Source organism: Alosa pseudoharengus, unplaced genomic scaffold (assembly GCF_046254945.1).
Source record: "Alosa pseudoharengus isolate Yale_2024_CS ecotype anadromous, Long Island Sound unplaced genomic scaffold, YU_APseudo_1.1 YU_APseudo_1.1_scf_1, whole genome shotgun sequence".
Taxonomy (NCBI): Eukaryota; Metazoa; Chordata; class Actinopteri; order Clupeiformes; family Clupeidae; genus Alosa; species Alosa pseudoharengus.
The window spans coordinates 10,537,462-10,557,504 of record NW_027468564.1 but is presented as its reverse complement, the minus strand read 5'-3'; the positions used below and the strand labels follow the sequence as shown (position 1 = coordinate 10,557,504).

The following is a 20,043-nucleotide window of genomic DNA, read 5'->3' as shown; positions in this document are numbered from 1 at the left end:
GCATGTGAGGTAACCTTTTTGAGTTGATAGTTAGTGGACTAGGTCTACTTTTGTCTTGAGCCAGTGTACCAGTGTGAGACATTACCCAGTTTTTCAGAAGCACTCCTAACACCAGGATGTTGGTGAATTTCAGGAGGGGTGTATGTAACGGAGTTAAAAAAATAAAACTTTATTTCATATTTTATTTGCAATAGCTTCATGAACCTTCACCAAATCCTGATTTATTTTTGTTTCCCTGTATTAGTTTTAGAGCATGTTAATGTCAGGGTTGCAGTATGGAGAGCTGGACCGAGGCGCAGGGCAAGTAGCGATCGAGGCACACGTAAACGTCAGAACAGGAATCTTTAATACAAAATGCACACTACAACCACGAAACAACATCAAAGACCGACAGGGGACTGAGGGGAGACAGAGGGTTTAAATACACAGGGACTTAACAAGGCACAGGTGGACACGAAACAAGGTAAAACGAGAGACAGGTGAACACAGGGCTGGAAATCATAATTAAATGAGCAGACTAATAATGACAAACAGGTGAGGGGCGGAGACACAGGGAACTGGGACATGGCAAGACAAACAAAGGAGCACATGGCTGACAGGAAGTAAACAAAAGAGGGACAGGGAACACAGGATCGTTACAGTACCCCCCCCTTTAAGGGCCGGATTCCAGACGGCCCAACAGAAAAAAAAGGAGAAGTCCAAGCAGGGTGGGTGGAGGGGGCCAAAGGCAGGAGGGCCAGGCGGGCGGCCGGTCAGGGACGGCGGTTCAGGCGGGCGACCGGGCGGACGGCCGGACAGGGACGGCGGTTCAGGCGGGCGGCCGGACAGGGACGGCGGTTCAGGCGGGCGGCCGGACAGGGACGGCGGTTGAGGCGGGCGGACGGCCGGTCAGGGACGGCAGTTCAGGCGGGCGGACGGCCGGGTGGATGGCCGGTCAGGGACGGCGGTTCAGGCAGGCGGCCGGGCGGATGGCCGGTCAGGGACTGCGTTTCAGGCGACTGGGCTGCAGGCACCGGAGTAGGGACTGGAGCCAGGCCTGGAGCCGGAGGGGGTACTGGAGCCGGAGCCTGGCCTGGAGCCGGAGCCAGAGTCAAACCCAGGACAGGAGCGGGTGCTGGAGCCAGAGCGGGGACTGGAGCCGGACTCGGCGCAGGAGCAGGAGCAGGAGCCGGACTCGGCGCGGGAGCCGGAGCAGGAGCAGGACTCGGCGCGGGAGGCGGAGCCGGAGCAGGAGCCGGACTCGGCGGAGCAGGAGCTGGACTCGGAGGAGCGGGAGCAGGAGCCGGAGGAGCCGGTGCAGGAGCCGGAGCAGAAGCCGGAGCCGGAGCCGGACTCTGCGGAGCTGGAGCAGGAGGCGGAGCCGGCGGAGCTGGAGCAGGAGCCGGCGCGGGAGGCGGAGCCGGAGCAGGAGCCGGACTCGACGCGGGAGGCGGAGCAGGAGCCGGACTCGGCGCGGGAGGCGGAGCAGGAGCCGGACTCGGCGCGGGAGGCGGAGCAGGAGCCGGACTCGGCGCGGGAGGCGGAGCAGGAGTAGGAGCTGGACTCGGCGGAGCCGGAGCAGGACTCGGCGCGGGAGGCGGAGCCGGAGCAGGAGCCGAACTCGGCGCGGGAGGCGGAGCAGGGACTGGAGTCATGGGAGCCGGAGTCAGAACTGGAGCACGAGCTGGCACAGGAGCTTGACTCAGGGATGGAGAGGGAGCTGGAACCGGAGTCGGGACTGGAGCCTGAGTCGGGACTGGAGCCTGAGTCGGGACTGGAGCCTGAGTCGGGACTGGAGCCTGAGTCGGGACTGGAGCCTGAGTCGGGACTGGAGCCTGAGTCGGGACTGGAGCCTGAGTCGGGACTGGAGCCTGAGTCGGGACTGGAGCTGGAGCCGGAATCAGAGCTTGAGCTGGAGCTGGAATCAGGGCTGGAGCTGGAGCCAGAATCGGGACTGGAGCTGGAGCCAAAATCGGGACTGGAGCCGGAATCAGGGCTTGAGCTGGAGCCAAAATCGGGACTGGAGCCGGAATCAGGGCTTGAGCTGGAGCCGGAATCAGGGCTTGAGCTGGAATCAGGGCTGGGGCCGGAATCGGGGCTGGAGCCAGAATCGGGGCTGGAGCGGGAGCCGGCGCAGGAGTCTGAATCGGGGCTGGATCGGGAGCTGGATCAGGAGCGGGAGCTGGAGCCGGAGTCGAAACCGCGACTGGAGCCGGAGTGGAAACCGCGACTGGAGCCAGAGTCGGGACTGGAGCTGGAGTCGGAGTTGGGACTGGAGCCTGAGCCGGTGTAGGAGTCTGATTCGGGGCTGGAGAGGGAGCTGGAACCGGAATCGGGACTGGGGCTGGAGCCGGAATCGGGACTGGGGCTGGAGCCGGAATCGGGACTGGGGCTGGAGCCGGAATCAGCGCTGGAGCCGGAATCGGGGCTGGAGCCAGAATCGGGACTGGAGCCGGAGGCGCTTCAGAGCGCGGGGAATCGGGACTAGAACTCGGAGGCGCTTCAGAGCGCGGGGACACGGGACTGGAACTCGGAGGCGCTTCAGAGCGCGGGGACTCGGGACTAGAACTCGGAGGCGCTTCAGAGCGCGGGGACTCGGGACTAGAACTCGGAGGCGCTTCAGAGCGCGGGGCTGGCACCGGAATCGGGGCTGGAGCGGGAGCCGGCGCAGGAGTCTGAATCGGGGCTGGAGAGGGAGCTACCGGAAGAACTGCAGGCCCAGGGCGTTGGGGAGTTGGGACTGGAGAGGGGCCTGGTCCCTCCTCCTCAGAGGACCAGTCATCCTCAGAGTTTTCCCCCTCCTCTTCATCCTCCCAGAACAGCTCCCAGGGCATTAGGTGCAGTGGCAAGTCAGAATTAAAATCAAAAAACTTGCCTTCTTCCATGCTTGTCGGTCGGTCTTTCTGTCAGGGTTGCAGTATGGAGAGCTGGACCGAGGCGCAGGGCAAGTAGCGATCGAGGCACACGTAAACGTCAGAACAGAAATCTTTAATACAAAATGCACACTACAACCACGAAACAACATCAAAGACCGACAGGGGACTGAGGGGAGACAGAGGGTTTAAATACACAGGGACTTAACAAGGCACAGGTGGACACGAAACAAGGTAAAACGAGAGACAGGTGAACACAGGGCTGGAAATCATAATTAAATGAGCAGACTAATAATGACAAACAGGTGAGGGGCGGAGACACAGGGAACTGGGACATGGCAAGACAAACAAAGGAGCACATGGCTGACAGGAAGTAAACAAAAGAGGGACAGGGAACACAGGATCGTTACAGTTAACCTGTACTGCCCCTTTAAGAGACTAAGTTTCGTTTTGTTGGCATCCCCGGTTTTTCCTCAGTCTGCGGTTGCTGATCTGAGGAAAGGTATACTTGTTGTTAGCCGCATTATGAACATTTGTTTTCAGTCTATAAAATCCATATATATGCATTATAATGCAGTCATAAGGGTGTAGGTGATGTTAGTGAACAAGCAAACTTAGATACATACGGTGCGATTTTGTATTTGATGCATTTAGATTAAGCACACTGTTTCCTCTGCTAACAGGCTACTGATATCCCGTGTGTATGAAGACTGAATGTCACAAGTTTCTTGTTTTATGTCAATGTGTACAGGTATGTTGAATTCAGTGTATGTCTTTGTTATAAGGTGTTTAGTCTGGTTGTTATATAATGTGTAAGTGGCATTGCTGTGTGTTTTAGTGACGAATTTATGTACAGTAAATTTCGTTAATGCTCATGTAGACCTAGCGTGTTCATAACACGTAGGTTAAGTTTATCCATACTGGTTTGAGTCTGCGGTTGCTGATCTGAGGAAAGGCTACTGATATCCCGTGTGTATGAAGACTGAATGTCACAAGTTTCTTGTTTTATGTCAATGTGTACAGCTCCACTTCGATGGAATAAAGCGACCAGAACACCAGTGCATGGCCATTCTTTACTTGAAAAGCAGACTCGCACAGAACACAACGCAGGGGCCCGTTACATAAGCTAAGATGGAACTTACGTTCAACTGGTGCAACTGGCTGCAGGATATAGAGCGACCAACTTTTTTTGAGCAAGCATTGATTATGCGTTACACAGTCTCAATTTGCGGGACGCATGAATTGGGCTTCAAACGCTGTGCGCGCACGCGCTACGCGGGAGGGGTGGTCACCCTAAACTACGCTGATGCCTGAGCCAAAAGGGAAATTATAATAAAACAGAGATGTTTAACTTTAAAGTCTTTAATGTTTGGTTTGGCTCTTCATTGATTCACTCATCTGTCAACATTTTTTTTTATGTTCATAGCAAAAATGAATGCATGCGCTTAATTTAGATTAATTAATCACAGAGTGTGTGGGAGTGGAAGAGAGTTCCAGAGATTGGGGGCCAGCCACGCTAAAAGCCCTGTCACCCATGGAACGGAGATGTGCAGTGGGGGTGGATAGGAGGTGGGCATCAGTGGAGCGTAAGGTGCGGGTAGGTGGGTAAGGGGTCAGGAGGCTTGAAAGATAAGAGGGAGCAAGATTATGTTGGGCTTTGAGTGATGTATTTGATGTGAGAGTCAAAGGAAAGGGTAGAATCAATTGTGACACCAAGGTTTTTGACTTCACAGGTAGAGGTGGTGAAGTAGCCAGGGATGGATAACTGTGATTGTTTGAGCTTTTTCAGTACAGATGGCCTGGGTTCTCTTAACACTACTTACCAAGTCCCTTTTACAGCCTTCCTCTGGGCCCAGAGCTGCAAACACACAGTCAGTTCACAGAAGGAGATCAAATACAGTTCTGATGGGAAACAGTGCTACCTCATGCAGCAACCAGGGTAAGATACACCCAACAACTGTTCCATGTAACTATTGCCATTCCTTGTGTAAAAACACTACAATTCTACCACCAATGTTCATTACAATCTCTGCAGAACTGTGAAAGCTATGAGGTTGTTTAGTGTTGACGATGGCTCCTCTGTTCTGTACCCCACCTCCACCCCATCTCCTCCTCATACATCTGCCTTATCAATGTCTAGTTGCTGTCATTGATGCCTGGTCTGTTCTGTACCCCATGGGGGGTTTACCTGGCTGCTCTTCATGTTTACACGTGGAAGGGCAGGGGGCTTCATTGCAGAGCCATACCACTAAATGAAACATTATGCATTACAAATAGTATTTAACTATCTGGACTAATTAACTGGGTAGTCTTGACTGAAATGTATATTACAATCCCTGCAAAACAAAGCTATGAACCTGTTTAGTGGTGACGGCACAAATGACATAAAGGAATCTCACAGTCTTACTGTGTGTGTGTGTGTGTATGTGCATGCGTGTCTGCAATAAGGTGAGGCTTTTCTGCCCCTCCTCTCCTTCAGACAGTAACAACAGTAAAAGACCATTTAGTGACTACCTCCCCGCCCCCTGTATCCACTTCCTCCTCTTATATTTACTTTTATATTGTATTTACTTATATTATATTTACTTATATATATATTACATTTACTTTTACATTATATTTACTTTTATTTACTGAAACAGTAAAAGACCATTTAGTGACTATCCCCACCCCCCTGTATCCACTTCCTCCTCTTATATTTACTTTTATATTGTATTTACTTATATTATATTATATTTACTTATATACAGTTGTGCTCAAAATAATAGCAGTGCCTTTAGAAAAATGAGTAAATGTCAAAATTCTTCAAACAAATCCTACTTTCATGAACACAGATGCATTGGGGACACAGTACATTCTATTCCAAAGCAAAACAATTGGGCAAAGTCATCAAAACTTAAATAATAATAATGATATTTCATAGAAAGTCCGAAATGCCATGTTCAAAGAAATAGCAGCGTTGCCATATTTCCTTGGAAACTCAAAAATGTACTGTACAAACTAAGAAATTCTTGATAAGTGAACTTGGCTGAGTATCCTAAACTAATATTTTGTTGCAAAACCACGGTTTCTGATAACTGCTTCACATCTGTGGTGCATGGAGTCAACCAACTTCTGGCATCGTTCAACAGGTATTGCAGCCCAGGTTAATTGTACTGTATTCCACAATTCCTCTTTTTTTCTTGGTTTTGCCTCATGCACTGCACTTTTTATGTCAGCCCACAAGTTTTCTATGGGATTAAGGTCCGGGGATTGTGCTGGCCACTCCATCAGTTGAATCCTGTTCATATGGAACCATGCTTTTGCTTGCTGGTGTGTTTCGGGTCATTATCTTGTTGAAAGGTCCACCTCAAAGGCATTTCCTCTTTAGCATATGGCAGCATGACCTCTTCCAGTATCCTGATGTACTCGAACTGATCCATGATCCCTGGTATGCGGTAAATAGGACCAACACCGTAGTAGGAGAAACATCCCCATATCATGATGCTTGCACCACCATGCTTAATTGTCTTCACTGAGTACTGTGGCTTGAATTCGGTGTTTGCAGGGCGTCTGACACTGCTAGCGTAATGCTGCTAATCACTGCTTTGAGTTCACACAGTGTAGTGTATTGAACAACACCATGAAGCTGCAGTGATTAGCAGCATTACGTTAGCAGAGCTGCTTTGAGTTCACACAGTGTAGTGTATTGAACAACACCATGAAGCTGCAGTGATTAGCAGCATTACGTTAGCAGAGCTGCTTTGAGTTCACACAGTGTAGTGTATTGAACAACACCATGAAGCTGCAGTGATTAGCAGCATTACGTTAGCAGAGCTGCTTTGAGTTCACACAGTGTAGTGTATTGAACAACACCATGAAGCTGCTGCAGTGATTAGCAGCATTACGCTAGCAGAGCTGCTTTGAGTTCACACAGTGTAGTGCAGTGGTTCTCAACCTTTTTTCAGTGATGTACCCCCTGTGAAATATTTTTTCAGCCAAGTACCCCCTAACCAGCGCACAAGAATTACCGCTACGCTTCAACCACGACTCCATCATTTGAGTTTTGACAGTGATTGACAGGTGATGGCGGGTGGCATGTGACAGGTTGGGTCGAACCATCCTGGTATGGGGGGACTCTGGGTTTTTAGGATAATGAAACTGAATAGCCTGCTTAAATATAAAATTCATTTTATAAACTTATATTTTCCTGAAATATTTATTAAATAATTGTTTTTAAAGTATTTTTGCATGGATTATACTTTTTAAATATATATATTTTTTAAATTTTGTCATGTTTTAGTACTAGCATTGATTTTATTTTTATTTTTAAAGAATTAAAATATAAAAAGCGTATTATAAAAATTCTTATATTTTGGGGGGCTGAGCAATTTACAGACATATGTGGTGTGTGCCTTACAGAAATAAATGGCATTTTTTATTTAGTGATTAAAAATTACCTTTCTGCGCTCCATATCTGTGACAGAACTGATCTGACCTGACTTGACCCGAGTTTAGCCTGTGGTGTGCCTATGGTGTCTGCACCTATGATTCTCTACAACTTTGTACTGCATTGCCATGAACAAAGTAAAGTCAAAAAAGGTGTTTTTTGTCGAACAAATTGGGATGCAATGTGAGCTTTGAATTGGATGCCATGCAGGAATTTGCTAGGATCTCAAAACCGGATTATGAACATTATTTGCCATAGAGAAACACATAATAGCGTGTGATTATAAACATGCTTTGCCACAAAAGCAGACAAAAACGTGAGGTAAGTCGAGCTATATGAAGTTATTATTTTGCTGCCACTTCGTCTGTTTTATAACCCAGAAGGATGTACTTAGTATCAAATGATAGCCCTGTCTCCTCTTTCATCTGACATGCGTGGCATATCTATGCGATCACAGGTCTGCGAGTAATTCAAACGAGAGTAATGGGTGTGCAGCCTTTGTTTGTGTACATGACATTATTATTTTGCAGTCACTTCGTGTTTTCATAAGCCAGAAAGATCGACATACTTGGTACCAATGGATAGCCCTGTGTCTCCTCTTTCATCTGATATGCCTTCCATGTCTATACGTTCACGGGTTCGCGAGTAATTCAAACGAGAGTAATGGGTGCGCAGGTTTAACGCAGAGAAGTATAGACTGTAAATATGATGCAATTTGTTTTAATTTCATGATTTTATTTTTCATACTTTAACGTGGTCTCATTGGAAAGCCCCACTTCTGCTCTGTCACGGAATAACGGATTCATCTCGCTGCGATGAACAGTTGCGGAGCAATGTAACAGAGAAGAAAGGGTGTGTTTTTGACGCACTTTGCGTCAATCGGGTTCTAAGGGTTAAAATCTCACGTACCCCCTGGAGTGCCTTCACGTACCCAGGGGTACGCATACCCCCATTTGAGAACCACTGGTGTAGTGTATTGAACAACACCATGAAGCGCTGCAGTGATTACCAGCGTTACGTTAGCAGAGCTGCTTTGAGTTCACACAGTGTAGTGTATTGAAGAACAGAATGTTTTTATTTTATTCTTTGGGAGGTCTGGATAGGGGGATGCCAGAATCTGTTCCTCTGCCTGTGTGTGTTGCCTGGTAACCTTGCCATTCCTTGCATTCCAGAATATAAATGTTGACAGATCAGCATTACGCCTCCTCTGTGTCATCCATTAGACACATAATGAAAAGTACAAAGTTTTGACATGGACCAAGGGGGTAGGAATTGAGTATTCTTTCATTTCTCTGGTCTGTGTATGCCTACTGATGACAAAACAAATCAAAAATGTTGTATTAGTCCTAACTGATTAAATGCTACATTTTCATTCTTTACAGGCATTCTACACCAGGCACGTAACTTAAGTGTTCTGTTCACGTTGTGTCTGCAACAATTAGCTTCCACTGTAATCAGTGGAACTTACTTCACCAGGGGCCGTATTCACAAAGCATTTTATCTGAAATTAAAAGAGTTTTCTCTTTTAAAGTTATTCACAAAGCCTATCAGACCTACTCTTAGTAAGGAAAAGTGACAACTCCTAAGATAAGAGAAGAGCCCTGTTGCTATGGATGATGTCATTACTTATGCACAAGCTTGATTGAAGTAACCACCTTGATTGGCTGATGATTATAATGTGGGAATGATTCCAAAATCCTCCCCTACGATGATAAGTGACAGGTCTGAGAATGTGTGCACTACACAAGTAGTGCTGAGGACAGATGATGATGAATACATACATACATACATACATAAATAAATAAATAAATAAATAAATGAATAAAGAGTGAGATAAAACAAATAGCCTAATAGCCTATTGACATCAATCCATATGGATGCTTATCTTGCCATCACTTGTCATTTCATTGATGGTGATGACAAATTGTCCACCATTTTATTATCTGTGGGGAAGTTCTCAGAGAGGCATGCGGCAGCCAACATAGCACATGATGGCATGTGGGACTATTTTGCCAGTCAGACACAGCATTTGTGTTGGCCATGCTTTAAAGCTGGTGGTGAAGAAAGCCACTGACCAGACACCGGGTCTTGAAGAAATCAGGGGCAAGGCAAGGAAGATTGCGGCCTATTTGAGGACCAGCACCGTGGCCAGAGAGCAGAGCGGCTCCTCAGCATCCAGCAGCAGATGGGGATGCCCACTCACAAGCTTGTGCAGGAAGTGGACACACGCTGGAACAGCAGCTACCACATGATGTCCAGGCTGGATGAGCAGAGGGAACCAGTCGGTGCTGCAGTGGTGTCACTGTGCACCCATTTGGCGGCTCTGACCTCTGCTGAGTACCAGAGCATATCTGAATGCCTTGGAGCATTGTCTCCCCTAAAAGAGGCAACGGTGGAGCTGTCAGCAGAAAAAAACTGTCTCTGGCTCCAAAATTGTTCCCCTTGTACGAATGCTGAGGCCATAACGTCCAAACAGCGGGAGGTGAAGGGTGAGATGGCTAAGCAGCTCTGCAACAACCTCACGCGGCTCATGACTGAAAGGTTGAGTCACTACGAGACAGCCAGTCAACACTCCCTGGCCACTCTCCTGGATCTACGATTCAAAACAATGGGGTTTTGCAATTCAGGGAATTCCCAATATGCTGTGAGAAGGCTCACGGCCGAATGTTCTTCTCTTTTAAGAGACAGCACTCCACCTGACCCAAAAGCACAAGAGCCTGCTGAATCCTCAGCTATGAATCTATGGTCAATATGGCCATGTTTATATTGTATTTTTGTAATGCATTGTTTTTTGTCCCCATTCAGGAACTGGCCTATGGGATTTGCTGGAGCCACATGTTTGGGAGAGCAGGAAGGTGAAAAGTGCCACTGCAGATGCCACTGTAGAGGTGCAGCAGTACTTGAGTGAGCCAGACATCCCACGCTCAGAAGACCCACTCCAGTGTTGGGCTCAGCACAAGCACGTCTGTCCTCATTTGTATGTGCTGGCCCCAAATATTCTGTGCACACCAGCCTCCTCTGTGCCATGTGAGCGGTTTGATTTCTAAAGCTGGTGAAGTGGTCAGCAAGAGGAGAAACAGACTCAGCCCTGGCACAGTGGAACACATTCTATTTCTGAATAAAAATGACATTTCATTTCTGTTCCCACAAACACTTGTCACCAAGCACAATCATATCCCCCTGACCTGTCCACGAGCACTGTTATTGTCCATAAGCACCATCACTGACCTGCACGAGCACTGTTATTGTCCATGAGCACCATCACTGACCTGTCCACGAGCACTGTTATTGTCCTTAAGCACCATCACTGACCTGTCCACGAGCACTGTTATTGTCCATGAGCACCATCACTGTTATTGTCCACAAGCACCATCACTGACCTGTCCACGAGCACTGTTATTGTCCACAAGCACCATCACTGACTTGTCCACGAGCACTGTTATTGTCCATAACCACCATCACTGTTTGTTAACGGTCACAAGGACTTTCACCGTCCCAAAGTATGTCCTTGCCACTGTCAAAGCACTTCCCCAATCAATTGACTCAAACAGTTTCTATAAACACTACACTGGCAGTAGACTACATGTCAGACTGTTAGATTGCTCATATAGCCTATGCCTTCTGCACTGCCTATCTCACCTATCTGGCTGAGGAGACCAAGTTGCTCTACACTACGTACTCAAAATAATCACAGAAATGTGTGTACAATGTGTAATGTGTTCTTCATTCATTTCCCTCCCAAATTGATGTATTTGTTTACAAACATGACATGTTCACAACCAAAGTCCTTACTTTATTGATTTTTTTTTTGTCTAGAGAAGGTAATTACATTTTTATTTATGCAAGGTCCCAAATAGGCTTAGTAATGTATGTCATTATTTATTTATCCATTAATTCATACTCAAAATGTATTCATCTTCGACTCAAAGAAATTCATGGCTAATATCTATGAAGCAGTTTGTGACCCAATGCTCTCCTAACTCTCACCACCAGATGTCCTCATAGAGTTCTGAAGCTTCGAGTACTGAACCTTTATTGGTATGGCAGTTGTCTATGTGGCAAGTGGTATAGATTTTATAATAGCTGACTACACCACGATGGGACTTTAACCCAAAGATATAATTCAGAGATCAATATCCTTAACCCAGTAAAATAGCACAGGAAGCGCGATCATACCTGCGGCGATGGCAATTGTCAGGGAGGTAAAAAAGGGCGGGCCTTTGACGTCTGGCATAGCACAATGAGGTCCTTGAATTTAAATATAGGCGCTGTTGTACTGATTGGCCCATATCTGGCTACCGAGAGCCACTCACAATGCAGCCACCTGTGCTTGAATGAAAAGTGGGCACTGCACCACTTCATTCTACATCTACACATATCCCGCCCCTTCCTGTAATGTAAACAACCTTACTGCACCACTTCATTCTGCTACATCTACACATATCCCGCCCCTTCCTGTAATGTAAACAACCTTACTGCACCACTTCATTCTGCTACATCTACACATATCCCGCCCCTTCCTGTAATGTAAACAACCTTACTGCACCACTTCATTCTGCTACATCTACACATATCCCGCCCCTTCCTGTAATGTAAACAACCTTACTGCACCACTTCATTCTACATCTACACATATGCCGCCCCTTCCTGTAATGTAAACAACCTTACTGCACCACTTCATTCTGCTACATCTACACATATCCCGCCCCTTCCTGTAATGTAAACAACTTTACGTATGCCTCCCCTTTCCACGACCATGGCAACCTTGACAGGGACAACAGCCCCCCCCCCTATCTATTTATTATATATCTATTTATTATATTTATTTACAAATATACCATACTTACACTTATACATAATGTGCCATTGCTCTTCATACTATTCATCGTGCATATATGTACACATATTCTTACTACTCTTATAATGTTACTGTTTGGTACAATGATACTGTTACCACACTGCACATAGCTGTACATTATGACTCTAAACCACCTTCTATAATCCAACTGTATACTACTGACTGTCTATAGGCTACTGCTACTACTACAGTATACTTCTTGTCCTGTTTATGCACCACTTGTCCATTCTGTACATCACATGCTTTTTTGAACTTCTGCTTAGACGCAAACTGCATTTTGTTGTCTATGTACTTACTCTGCACAATATCTATAAAGAATCTAATCTAATCTAATTTAAACTTGAATAGGACAATAGCTGCCTGATAAGTGCCCACACAACTTACAAATATAAAAGTATACAAATATTACTTGTACTTAATTAAATGCAAACTTTTTTACTTTCACTTGAATACGTTTCTCAAAAGGGAATTTTCACTTGAACTTGAGTCATTTTTTAAGGGAGTAGGCTTAATTGTACTTTACTTGAGTATAGATTTTCAGTACTCTACCCACCACTGAGTCCTACACAAATGCATAATTGTAGACAAAGTAACAGTACAGTAGTTGACCATTTCAGTCTTAAGAGGATGTTTGGACAGTTTTGTTTTCATGAGGGTGTAGCGCTGGTGTTCTACGGTAACTGGCTATTGTGTTAACTGACTGAGTTACGTCACTGGCTCAGTGGAGTAGCGTAACCATGACGCTGGTATTCTAGGGTAACTGGCTATGTTAACTGACTGAGTTACGTCACTGGCTCAGTGGAGTAGCGTAACCATGACGCTGGTATTCTAGGGTAACTGGCTATCGTGTTAACTGACTGAGTTACGTCACTGGCTCAGTGGAGTAGCGTAACCATGACGCTGGTATTCTAGGGTAACTGGCTATCGTGTTAACTGACTGAGTTACGTCACTGGCTCAGTGGAGTACCGTAACCATGACGCTGGTTTTTATAACATCAGACAGCAGACAATATGGCAGTTGTCTACACATACCCCGCCCCTTCCTGTAATGTAAATAACCTTACATATGGCTTACGTATGGCTCCCCATTCACTTTCCACGACCATGGCAACCTTGACAGGGACAACAAGGAGGCGGGCATATCCAAGCCCCGGAAAAAAAACCCTGAAAAAAATAGTGTGATAATGTGTCAATCATAACATTGAAACTACATTTAAAATGCCTGGTCAGAGACCACCAGCAATGCCTTCACTGGCCACCAGGGGATCACTGAAAGCCTGTGGTTTATGTGAAGCTAAAGCACATTGAAATACTCATGTGTTTTACATTCACTATACATGCATTTTCCTTGCCTGGTTGTCTTAATTATTTTGTCTTCTGTTACTGTATCCTTGTATATTAAGAGTGCCTCTAGGGGAGAGCTGTATACTGCAAAGGCATGCTAGTGTAGAGAGTGCTGGAGAGTGCCCCTAGTGGCACACAGGGAAACTGCAAAGGCATGCCAGTGTAGAGAGTGCTGGAGAGTGCCCCTAGTGGCACACAGGGAAACTGCAAAGGCATGCCAGTGTAGAAAGTGCTCAAGAGTGCCCCTAGTGGCACACAGGGAAACTGCAAAGGCATGCTAGGCTTCATGACACCAACATCACTCCAGTTGTGAGATCACAATAGGCCTACATGATTGGCATGATGTATTCACATGCCAGTGTAGAGAGTGCTGAAGAGTGCCCCTAGTGGCAAACAGGTAAACTGCAAAGGCATGCCAGTGTAGAGAGTGCTGAAGAGTGCTCCTAGTGGCAAACAGGGAAACTGCAAAGGCATGCCAGTGTAGAGAGTGCCCCTAGTGGCCAACAGGGAAACTGCAAAGGCAAGTTTGTGAAGAGAATAGTCAGGAGGTCACCTAGTGGCAAACTGTGAGACTGCAACTATGTAAAATGGTCAGGACCCCCATATTGTAATTTAGTGCCCCATCAATAAGTAATATTGTAACTCTCCACTATAAGTGAGGGTAGCTGTGGTGTATGAAAAAACACAGTGTCTCCTTGGACCCACTCACCCACCTGCACACGTTCACCTCCACATTCATTGAGCCCCTCTATGTAGGATGTGACCTTGGCTACTCAGACTCTGTGTCCCTGTGCACCTCCACATTCATTGAGCCCCTCTATGTAGGGTGTGAGCTTGGCTATTCAGACTCTGTGTCCCTGTGTCCCTGATCACTTAGTGACCACACGCTGCACAAGCACCAGAGTCCGCGGAAGAGACCAGCTCTCCTGCTGCTGTTCATTCACATAGACTTTAGAAATCAGTTGTACATCGCTGTAGCATTCTACATTCTGATTGCATTAACTAAAAACACATGTTGTTGTCATGGTGACGGTTCCTTCATAAGTTGACATGTGTAGAATAGGCCTAGGCCACAACATTATTATATGTGCATAATTAAGCATTTATTTGAAATGGGTAAATTTCAAACTTGAGCTCTGGTGTTAATCTCAGCCATGTTTTAGGAAGTCTTCATGTTCAAACATAACCAACTAGCTTAAATAATAAAACAGCATTTCATTATTTTCAGCTCCAGTTATTTTGTGACTATTGGTTATCTTTCCCATCCACAGATTTCTAATCTATTTTCATGAGAGAATGTCCTGTTTTAAATTGCATTTAATCTTTGTGAAAATATTAGGCTATTATCTACTGCAGTAGGCCTATCTGCTACTAAACACATGGTAGCCTAGAAAAATCATATTATATTATATTGGCACAGCATGAACTATACGATTGTCCAAAAGTTTGTCTGCAAATCCAATGTTTTTACTTTGAATCAGGGCAAGCTTTCGGTCGGCAGAGTAGATTCAATTATTATATATTTTATAAGCTACCTACTAATCCTGCACCTCGACAGATGAGCGCTGATCTTTCACTTTATTTACTGGAATCAATTTAGCCTACCATAACTTTCATTAAAGCTAAGATCTAAAATCGCTTTTGACAAGGGGAGGGACTTTTAAGTAGGTCTAACCAAAAGCGAAAGTACATAGTCAGACTCCGCGTCAGTAAGTTTTTATCTTGTAGGCTTTTGAGAGCACACCGTTTGTAGCCTAAGGTAAGAGACTCACTATTTAATGTGTTCATATTGTCATTCACTTTGTGTTTTCGGTATGTGGAATATTTGGAATAACTAATTAGAATTTCGTTGCATGAACTTGTCGTCGTTGTTTAAGATTTCCGCCTTTGGGGTAAGTAAGCAGGCCTTGCCCTAACAAACAAACCACTAGTAGGCTAAATGTGGGCTTGCTAACATTCAAATATAAGATAGGCTACTGAATATATTCTATATCTTAATTTAACTACATAGTAGGCTAGCATAATATGTCGAGGTAGCCTACTCTTCTGCCAGGTCCAGATTTGGCGTCAAGCACAAAAACGTCGTGCGTAACTAGATAGGCTAACCTACTACAGGCGCTAGCCTGTGACCAGCAAGGGCATATGTTTGCATAGGGACATATCACTTTGGGGTGACAATTGTCATACCAATACTTTAGCGAAGTCATTCGTATTATTTGTTTTATTATGATGAAGTAGTTCATGATGCGTACTCATAAAGTGTAGCCTACATATCCAGTACAACCAGTTTAGATATGCTGTCATTTGATTGGCTGAAACGTGAAAAGTGTCAAAGCATAGGCCTCTTGTCGCGTTAGTGGCAGACACATAGGATGCATGCAGGTGTGTGGACAATGATCTGTATTAAAGTAAAATAGATGGTTGAAGTAAAAAAAAAATCTGGATGAGTATGTGTATTGTAAATCTGGATGTGAGGGTCAACCCTGGAGCAGACAATGGGGCTTAGCCTACATGGTTTTAGGCATAGATATTAGAAAGTTCTATCAGGTGGCATCGTAAATGCGGCTGCCATATTGCTGGGGGCAGCACCTTTATTGTCTATGGGCAACACATCACGGACACCTGTCTGATTTCCAGTCAGAGTCACATGCTCCTCCATTGGCCTCCAGTGATTGTTGCCCCCACCAAGATGGCGTCGCTATTTACGTACGTTCTGGAGCCCAATGCGGTATCTAGCTTTCTAATATCTATGGTTTTAGGGTCCCTACCCTTGACCTCTGACCCCATGGGCCTGGTCTGAAATGAGCATGTGCTTAATCCAGACCCAACTGTCATGATAAAGCAAACTAGACTACAGTGGCCAAAGACCTTAATCTGTACTGAGGAATTTACTTTAGCCTATTGGCCAACTACACCTTAACATTTCTATTCAAGATTCCAGACATTTGTTCTTTCTTCTTGTAAAAATACTACAGTACTGATTCTTGTTCAGTTACAGCTGCATGTTTGTTGTGCTTCTTTCATCATCTTCTGTTTGTTCTGTGTCTTCATCTTGTCAGAATACTGAAAACAAAGATAGTGGCTCATGTTTAGCTACAGCTATAATCTATAGTATGCGGTGACACATGAAACAAGACGTAAAGCTGCATATGTCTCATGTACATTCCCAGAGAGACTCTCCCACTGCTGCTAGGATGAGTGTCTCTCAGGAGAGAGAGGAGGCTGCAGGTCACAGTGAGACACTCAGACCAGAGTCTGCAGCACACAGCTGTGTGCAACAAAGCAGCAAACCAACACACTCTGATGGAGGGTAAGTGAATCCACAGATACAGTACACATCATACCTGTCCCCACACACTCTGATGGAGGGTAAGTGAATCCACAGATACAGTACACATCATACCTGTCCCCACACACTCTGGTGGAGGGTAAGTGAATCCACAGATACAGTACACATCATACCTGTCCCCACACACTCTGATGGAGGGTAAGTGAATCCACAGATACAGTACACATCATACCTGTCCCCACACACTCTGGTGGAGGGTAAGTTAATCCACAGATACACTACACATCATACCTGTCCCCACACACTCTGATGGAGGGTAAGTTAATCCACAGATACAGTACGCATCATACCTGTTCCCACACACTCTGATGGAGGGTAAATTAATCCACAGATACAGTACACATCATACCTGTCCTAAAACCCCCTCTGTTCTTCTCTGGTGTTGATTTGTACCTCATTTTCTAAAAGAAAAAGATTTGGTTCCTTATCTGTTGTCAATAACCTTCTTAAACTGTTCAAATAAATCCAGATGTTCATGGGAGCAGCAGGTAAAATAGAATGCAATAGCAGTAAAGTCTGATTTAGCGTAATGTGTAGCCACGCTACAAGTTGTCTACACCGCTGTGAACATTTTGTAGTTGTGAGTTGGTCTGTGTTTGTAGCTGTTAACCTTTTGTAGTTGTGCGTTGGTCTGTCTGTCTAGCTGTGAACCTTTTGTAGTTGTGTGTTGGTCTGTGTTTGTAGCTGTGAACCTTTTGTAGTTGTGCGTTGGTCTGTCTGTCTAGCTGTGAACCTTTTGTAGTTGTGTGTTGGTCTGTGTGTGTAGCTGTGAACCTTTTGTAGTTGTGCGTTGGTCTGTGTGTGTAGCTGTGTCTGTGGAGGTCTGCAGTTCTCCACCAAAATGCTAGAAGTGACTCCATAGACTGCCATGATTACAGTTAAATGTAAAGTGTCCTTTTCTGGCGTAGAATCTGTACAGAGGAATATGCAGACTATATTCTGAATTTCTAATAACCCTGATAAAAAATATTAGGTTAGGAGATAGAGAAAAATACATTCTACAATGAAGTACAGTTAAGAACAAAATTATTCATACCTCTGGCAAATATTGATTCAATGTTGATTTTCTCTTTAATGTTTGTTCTGACTGAAAATGGCACTGCCACATGCCAAAAGGTTGTATGACAATGTGGTAGAAACATGGAATCAAAAAAGAAGCATTCTATCTTGTTTTAATATTTTTATGAAAAATGGCGTGTCCAAAATTATTCATACCCCTTTTTAAATAATCAATGGACACATCTTTATTTGCATTCACAGCTCTCAAAATGGTTCTTATAATACCTACCAAGCCTCTCCATGTCTCCACAATGATTCTACACTGCACCTTTTTAACAGCAATCTGGGTTTTGAGTCAAGAATGATTCCATGTTTCTACCACATTGTCTTACAACCGTTTGGCATGTGGCAGTGTCATTTTCAGTCAGAACAATCATATTGGTCAAGAGAAAAACAACATTAAATCAATGATTGCCAGGGGTATGAATAATTTTGTTCTTAACTATATGTATTGCTGATTTAATTGTAAGTGTAAAGAAATGTACATATCACTCCACAGAGGAATGAGTTTATCTACACTCTAAAATATGTCCCTGTTAAATAAATAACTGGCAGTAGGGTTGCCATTATTTTCCTGTTATTTTAAAGGAGAATTCCGGTGTGATATTGACCTAAAGTGTGTTGAAACATGATACCGAGTGTGAACGTATGTCTCATAGCCCATCTCGGCTTGTCCCCTGCACTCCAAAATCTGGCGCTAGTTAGTCGATGCTACCAACAGCTTTTTCAATTGTGGTGCTTCGGCTTCGGCATCGGGCAAAAATAATTCAGTGGAAATGCATGGATTCCAGTTGCTGCTACTGGAAGAAACTGGAATCCATGCATTTCCACTGAATTATTTTTGGAATCTGATCCCTTATCATACCTGTTCATTCTTACTCGTCACTCGACTTATCGTGACTAAATTCAAGATGGCTGCAAACGCTAAACTTCGTGAAGATACTGTCTGTATAAATCGTCTTGTAAGTAAACTACCAGTGCTTTTTAAAAGTTCTTAATGTCTCGTTTTAAATGTCAGGGCCTTCGGTAGTCTACCAATGAAGTGTGGAGATACATTGAGCCTCGTAAATGGTGTAAAACAGTGATTTATTTGCATGGCTAGCCCGATGCCGAAGCACCACAATTGAAAAAGCTGTTGGTAGCATCGGCTAACTAGCGCCAGATTTTGGAGTGCAGGGGACAAGCCGAGATGGGCTATGAGACATACGTTCACACTCGGTATCATGTTTCAACACACTTTAGGTCAATATCACACCGGAATTCTCCTTTAACAGTGCACTACTGTGAAGTGGCAAACTCCATAGACTGCCATGATTACAGCAGGTTGCCTAGACCACTGTGAACCTGTGTAAATTAACGGCACTACACCACTGTGAACCTGTGAATAAACGGCACTACAACACTGTGAGCCTGTGTAAATTAACGGCAACTTTTAGAGTGCAGCTCAGGTTCTTGTCTCTTTATGTAACCAGCTCACAGACTCACAGACCTCCATCTCCAGTGCCCAGCTATGTGTCGATGAAGAGTGATCAGTCCAAGGGACATATGCCCGTATTCGGCAGTGAACCAGTTAAATCAGGTCTAAAGTGAGTAGTCATCAGACATGTCAGTCATAAGAAATGTTACACTCTCTCTCTCACACACACACACACACACAAACAGGAAATTGGATGGATGAGATGGAAAGCACTAACCTCTCCTAAATGGTGGACACCATGTAGAGATGTATATGTTATAGAAAACTATGGGAAATGCTAGTAGGAATACACTTTATTGTGTGTGTGTGTGTGTGTGTGTGTGTGTGTGTGTGTGTGTGTGTGTGTGTGTGTGTGTGTGTGTGTGTGTGTGTGTGTGTGTGTGTGTGTGTGTGTGTGTGTGTGAGAGATAGAGAGAGACTAAAATAGATCATGTATTGTTGTAATATTACTGAATGTGAACAAATCACTCTGCAGAGGGATGAGTTGATGTTAATTAGTTTCTTGCGTCTCCTTATGTAACCAGCCCACAGACACACAGACCTCCATCTCCAGTGCCCAGCTGTGTGTCCATGAAGAGTGATCAGTCCATGGGCCATATGCCCACCTTCAGCAGTGAACCAGTTCCATCAGGTCTAATGTGAGTAGTCATCAGACATGTCATATCAGTCATATGA

General features: G+C 44.9%; 1 protein-coding gene across 1 annotated transcript in view; it reads left to right on the top strand.

Moving 5' to 3' along the window:
* LOC143136509 (NACHT, LRR and PYD domains-containing protein 3-like) overlaps positions 1-20,043 on the top strand; it is a 207,213-nt gene that overhangs the window by 96,677 nt on the left and 90,493 nt on the right. Inside the window, exons 2-4 of the mRNA XM_076297233.1 lie at positions 16,654-16,793; positions 19,364-19,477; positions 19,893-20,006. Of these exons, the coding sequence (XP_076153348.1) occupies positions 16,654-16,793; positions 19,364-19,477; positions 19,893-20,006 (368 nt within the window). The remainder of the gene's footprint in view (positions 1-16,653; positions 16,794-19,363; positions 19,478-19,892; positions 20,007-20,043) is intronic.